At 43.9% G+C, this 6,086-nt stretch overlaps 1 protein-coding gene across 9 annotated transcripts; it reads left to right on the top strand.

The window, feature by feature from the left end:
* Positions 1-347: 347 nt before the first annotated feature.
* Positions 348-5,122, top strand: LOC123132283 (uncharacterized). 9 transcript variants are annotated; one of them, XR_006464610.1, is made up of 7 exons: positions 348-951; positions 1,061-1,155; positions 1,263-1,410; positions 1,553-1,643; positions 2,515-2,800; positions 3,920-4,159; positions 4,896-5,122. XR_006464610.1 is itself a non-coding variant. In XM_044552077.1 (6 exons), exons 4-6 carry the CDS (start codon positions 2,543-2,545, stop codon positions 4,917-4,919), a joined length of 522 nt encoding a protein of 173 aa, XP_044408012.1. In that variant the 5' UTR covers positions 354-951; positions 1,061-1,155; positions 1,263-1,311; positions 1,553-2,542; the 3' UTR covers positions 4,920-5,122. The 9 variants fall into 9 exon arrangements, 8 of the variants coding, with proteins under 8 accessions (XP_044408012.1, XP_044408011.1, XP_044408010.1 ...); XM_044552077.1 differs by having other exon boundaries at positions 354-951; positions 1,263-1,311; positions 1,553-2,800; XM_044552076.1 differs by lacking the exon at positions 1,553-1,643 and having other exon boundaries at positions 354-951; positions 1,263-1,351.
* The last annotated feature ends 964 nt before the right edge of the window (positions 5,123-6,086 follow it).

The raw sequence follows: 6,086 nt of genomic DNA, 5'->3' as shown, positions 1-6,086 counted from the left end.
AGGTTCATGGGGATGTCATCGGTGCTGCATTGAAGCTTTTTCACGCTCGGTGCTGTCGTGACATATTAATGTGATCAAACGATCACCAATGTGCAGATCAGGCGGCTGCTAGGTGGATGATTTCTAGACAAAATCATCTGGCTGACAGGTAGCACCTATTGTTAGTCAATTATTATGACCAATTTAGATGGTCATGACCTCATCAAAGTCTGTACTTCGTTCTGATTGATCTATGGGCACGTCACGCGGATCAAGCATCAGAGACCGTCAGATACTAACAAATCCAACGGCCCACACCCCTCACCCTCTCACCCACCCACTGCAAGCTACCGTAAAAAATCCCACCATGAGTGAACCCTAGCCCCTCTCTCCCCGCACACCACTCCTCCTCCCTTCCAGATCGCAGCCGCCACCTCCTCCCTTCCAGATCACGGCCGCCACCTCCCTACGGCGGAGCTCCTCGCCGTCCATGGCCTCCCCCACACACTCCTCTCTCCCACCCCCTCCCGAATCACCGCATGTCCCTCTCATCCTCGTCCACCCACGAAGCCCTAGATCCCTTCTCCCCATCGCCACCACCGCTCCCTTTTCCCCATCGCAGTCCTTCCCCATGTATCGCGTTGCCCAGATCCACGCCACACCTCGCCGTCCACACACGCTCACCGTCCACGCCTCCATCCCTCCTTCTCTGCCTCGCCCTGTCTCCCACCACGCTACACACCGCACGCCACACGCCACCTCCGCCCTCCCCTCGCCACCGCGCTAATCCCATCGTCGAGCCCAGTTCCCCCCACACTAGACGAGCGCCGCTGGCGGCGGCAGGTCACCATGGCCGCCTCCTCTCTCCCTCTCCCGTGACTCTCCTCACCCCCGCCACCTCCTCTGATCCCAGCCGATCCCCGGTCGGTTGAAGAGGTCCCGGTGAGATTGGACCTGCCTAAGGGCATCAAGGTGACTGACTCCTCTCATCCCCTTTGCCATCCATCCTTAGCGCATCGATCGATTGATCCTGAGATGTGATGGATCCCCTTCCATGTCCATGTGTGTTGTTCCTCTTCAGATGCAGACGCAGAGCGTGTGCAAATGACGGAGGAGGCGAAGAAGGAGCATAAGAAGATGCTCGACAAGCTCTCCCACCAAGCGGACGATATGAAGGTAACACTTCTTCGATTCGATCCATGTTTGATCCAGTGCTAGTCGTAGGTGCATCTGAATCTGGTGTGGATTTGGAGACTGAAACTGTCGGTGTTGATTCCTTGCAGGGATCGTACATGAAGTTAATGACAGAGGTGCAGTCGTCTTCATCTCATGGTACTACGGCGATGGAGCAGAGACATCTATCTTCTGAATTGTACTTCATTTCAGTCCTCAATTCAAGATACTATGAGTTAACGATGGTTTGGTATATGAGTTCGTATCACTTCTTCTGTTTCGAAATTGACATATGAGTTGCTTATGTTCAGTAAATTTCATGAATGTATGAGTGTTTGTCCATAAAAATCAAGAGGTGTAGCATATATCTACCAGGGATAGTAATTATTGTTGCTTACAGGTTACCAAAGTGTTGCAGTTCATACTAAATGCAGTTCTAGTGGAAGTCATAATATATCAAGGACGGATAAGAGATCATCTACTTTCATAAGGTTTTACTTGCCTGGTTGATTAGTGTTTTTCTATAGAACAGACTCCGGGCTATGTATAATGGGCATTTCTAATTCATGTGTATCATTGAGTGTATTATTTTCCTGTTGAGCATGGATTTCGAGTCGTTGGACTAGTCGACAACTAGTCTATGAGTCGCAAAAATATGGTTAACTCAACTTAGCGTCGACTCGCGACTCTGAGTCGCGACTAGTCACAACTTAGGCTCGACTTCTTCCGAGTTGCTGCCCCAAAAGTGACTTGCATGAGTCGTGACTCGAAAACCATACTTGAGTTTTAACTATAGAAGAGAAATCATCTATTTCGTTGCAGTTTCGTTGGACTTATCCTTTGGTTTCAACTATACATCAGAGTGTATCATTTTCCTTTTGAGTAGCTTTATCTGGCGTATCTAGCTCAAGTAGTAGTTTCCCAGTGAAGAAAAAAATTCCAGTACCAGAGATGAATGGTTGATTAGTTTGAGCTTCAAGCCATTTTAGTATATTTCTTTGTACGTGTGGCTTGTGGCTAAAACTAGTTTACTTTTAAGTTCATCCATGATGGCCCATAGCTATGAGATCTGAGGGATGCGGACCGTTCAAGCCATGCAGCCTATTTCACCTTTGGTGAACCTTGTTTGAGGCTTAGTATAATTGATGTACTAGTGCACTGCTTGGCGTAAAATTATAGCAGTACACATAGATATGCAATGAATGCTTCTAGTATCTTACACATGTATATTTGACATGAATGTGTACTGCTTGGCTTAAAGTTGCAACAACCATGTTTTCTGAATAACTATAGTTGCTTTGAAAAGCTGTAATTTATTGGCGATGTTACCTTATTATTTGCTCTCTTTAATTGTTTTTGCAGGTCCATGATCTAGCCGAACCACTAATGGATGTGGCGTCTACGAAGCACTACACCTAGCTTGCTTGCTGGCGCGCGCGTGCGTGCTTCGATGCACGACGCTTCATCGAGCTGGCTGGACCACGGCAATCTCCAGAGCAGGAGCCGGAGGAGGCGACGAGATGCTACTGCTGCAGCTGCATCCTCGGAGGCAGCAGCTGCCCCTCGCCGACCTCACCAACCTCCGGCGTCCGCCATGAGCTCAGCGCAGGACCCCTTCTACATCGTCCAGGAGGAGATCCAGGGATGGGTAATCTCCCCATCCCCGTCTGCCCTCCCTCCCTCCCCTGTTCCCCTTTCTCTTCCTCTATTTCGAATTTTGGTATGCTGCCACTTTTAATTTGGCTGCATCATGGCGTACTGTCAGCTGAAAATTGTTTCTTTATTTTCTACTCTAGTACTGTATGGAGTAGTATATAAGGACCTCTTACTGTAGTATGGCTAAGGCAGTGACCAGCTTGGTAGTTAGTACTAGATGAGAAAATTTATGATTCTGGCTAGGAGGAAAAAATTTATAGGCTTAGTTGATGTATTGGTTCTGTTGTTGTATGGGGATATATGCATAGATATGTAACATGTGGGTTCCAAGCATGCTTCCGAGAAAAAGTAAAATTATATATACAAATTAAACATTGTACATCTACCGTTCTTGTGGAATGCAAGTTATTTTAGGTAGTAAGAGTGTGCAGGGCAGGTTATCAAGTGCACAGCTGCTAGTTTGCTTACTAGCTCTGTTCTATTGGGATATGTATATGTATGTGTGGATTTTAAGCATGGTTCCTATATATGTGATAAGTGCATACCATTGCAACTCCTCTTTGTCTAGTATTATAAGGCCGTTTGATTGAATGCTTGAAAAGATGAGTAGCTAAAGTGAGTGTGCTTCTAAGTCTCATGTAGTTTCAGAAACACATGCATTTATCTGCCAGTCTATTTTTCCTGAGGATAAAACTCCTATGTAATTCTTAAAACTCTCCCATAGTATCACAAACATATTGCATCATCATCCTGCATGTATCATCTGTATTCTTCTATTGGCCCCGATGATAAAGCTCCTCTGCATTGCTTAAAAGAATGGGAGTTTGTGAGGGATGTTTTATAGAGCTCTGCAACAACTATTCTTTGTCTGATAATCTATGTCCTCTTATAGTTGAGAAAGTCGAGTAGTTACAATACGTGTGCTGCTATGTCCCTTGTAGTTTTAGGAACACCTGAATTTTTTGTCCTATTCTGTTAATCCTAAAGATAAAACTCATATGTATATGTTGCTTAATTGCACCGTAGCTTTAGAAACATATTGCATCATCAAACTGCATGTATTTGTGTTCTTCTTCTGATCCTAAGGATAAAGATCATCTTTATTTCGCAGATCGGTAAGCTGCAGACTACGTTCCATCGCTGGGAGCAAGTTTCTTCAAACAACGGAGAATATGTCCATCGGACAATATCATCGCTGGCAGCAAGTTTCTTCAAACCTGATTACTTTGTCATCAGGCAGGCTGATTGCATCCAACTCAAAGAGTTCCACATTTCTAACTTGAGGGTTCCACTTGCACATGATGGCCCCACAACTCCTTATGGAAAGAAGCTTCCTGCAGCTGACAACAAGGTAAGCAAACATCCGGTTCAGTTCCTGGAGCGTATAAATGTGCTACTTTTCATCTCTCAAATGAGCCACGCACTTGGCAGTTGCTTTGTTCATCCAAAAATGTGATGTACTATTTTACTTTGAGTGAAAATGGAGTGGTGCCCTCCTGCACAACATACTTTGAGTGAATGTTGAATATTGTGTGCACTTGTGTATTAGATGTTGGTTGATGAATGCCTGGGTGTATCACTGCTTGTTGCATGCCCTCTTGGTAGTGGGTTCTCAGTAGGACTATAGAGCTGATAGTTTTCTACTATCCATCCCCATTTATGAGTTATGCAGAATAAGAATTACAATTTACTGCAATTCAAATGTTTTGAATTCTTCAATCTTGAATTGTTCAATGATGATAGCTATCTTGCACCGTACTATAAAATCAAGGATTGACAACTAGCTGATTGTCAATCCGTTCTTGCTAGATGTGTTGTCGTTTTTCTTCTTCAAAGATAAGAAACATGTCATCCCACCATGTTGTACTAGTTCATGAAGTGAAATATAAGATGGTGGCATCAGATGTGTGTTCTGACTTGTGACTGCTTGCTAGATGGATACATGCAGCTAGCTAATATGAGAATGTTATATGCATGGTTTCCTATTAAATCTAAAGTTCTACAACCATTTTTCATTGTTATGAGAATTTAATATTCATGAATTCACACTATTATGTTTCTAACTTTCCATAATTTATTATTTGCAGATGCTGGCCTTCATTCTTCAATAGTTGGGTGCATAGGAGCTTTATGAAGAAGAATCCCGAAGGAAAACCACACCCAGCAATGCGTTTTAGCTCACTGCAGCTAGTTATGTGTTGTATATTTAGTTGTATTCTATAGCTGAATACCAGATCTGTACTATGTATCATTGTAATGTACTTTGCTTAGCTATTGTATGAAATATCATGCCTTATTGGCTCTTTGAATCAAATTATCTAATTGCACAAATATAGAACTGACATGTGGTACCCAAACAACAATTCTGGTAATTGGTTCCCATTTGACTATTGGGACCTACTTTAAAATGGAAAAGAAACAAAAGGAAACTAACAAGTGGGCTCGAAAAAGGCCGAGGCCCAAAAAAAAGTGGACTGTAAAACATCATGGACCAAAAAATAAAAGTCTATTGGGCTTGGCCCATTTATTTTACCCAAATTGAAAGAAAAAACAACAAATGGGCTGAATTAATGGGTTCGACCCATGTAAAACACTGAATTGGACCGAGCTGAATCTTATCAACGACCTTTTCAATTGGTCGCAATTTTGCCATGTCAGATTGCCATGTCGTATCCGAGGTGGCCTAGGCAAAGAGCCAGCGACCAAAACAAAAGGTCATAGAATCAATGACCTTTTGTTTTGGTCGTGGAATTCCATGACCTTCTCACAAATAAGGTCGTTAATTTCAGTTTAGGACCGCCAGCTTTTGACCATCTGTTTTTGGTCAAAAAAGGTCGCAAATGAAAAACAATGACTGAGGGAGTCCTGGATTAGGGGGTCTCCGGACAGCCGGACTATATGCTTTGACCGGACTGTTGGACTATGAAGATACAAGATTGAAGACTCCGTCCCGTGTCTAGATGGGACTCTCCTTGGCGTGGAAGGCAAGCTTGGCAATACAGATATGTAGATCTTCTTCCTTGTAATCGACTCGGTGTAACCCTAGCCCCCTCCGGTGTCTATATAAACCGGAGGATTTAGTCCGTAGGACAACATACAATCATACCATAGGCTAGCTTCTAGGGTTTAGCCTCTATGATCTCGTGGTAGATCAACTCTTGTAATACTCATATCATCAAGATCAATCAAGCAGGAAGTAGGGTATTACCTCCATCGAGAGGGCCCGAACCTGGTTAAACATCGTGTCCCCCGCCTCCTGTTGCCTGATACGTCTCCGT

This window comes from Triticum aestivum, chromosome 6A, assembly GCF_018294505.1.
Source record: "Triticum aestivum cultivar Chinese Spring chromosome 6A, IWGSC CS RefSeq v2.1, whole genome shotgun sequence".
In the NCBI taxonomy this organism is placed as follows: Eukaryota; Viridiplantae; Streptophyta; class Magnoliopsida; order Poales; family Poaceae; genus Triticum; species Triticum aestivum.
The sequence above is the reverse complement of the archived record's forward strand: the minus strand, read 5'-3'. Positions and strand labels throughout refer to the sequence as shown.

Bases quoted from the DNA above. Each gene is read 5' to 3' on its own strand.
- LOC123132283 (XM_044552077.1), top strand. From the start codon at position 2,543: ATGTGGCGTCTACGAAGCACTACACCTAGCTTGCTTGCTGGCGCGCGC. The intron at 2,801-3,919 runs GTAATCTCCCCA...TTTATTTCGCAG, and splicing joins AGGAGGAGATCCAGGGATGG to ATCGGTAAGCTGCAGACTAC. The intron at 4,160-4,895 runs GTAAGCAAACAT...TATTATTTGCAG, and splicing joins TTCCTGCAGCTGACAACAAG to ATGCTGGCCTTCATTCTTCA.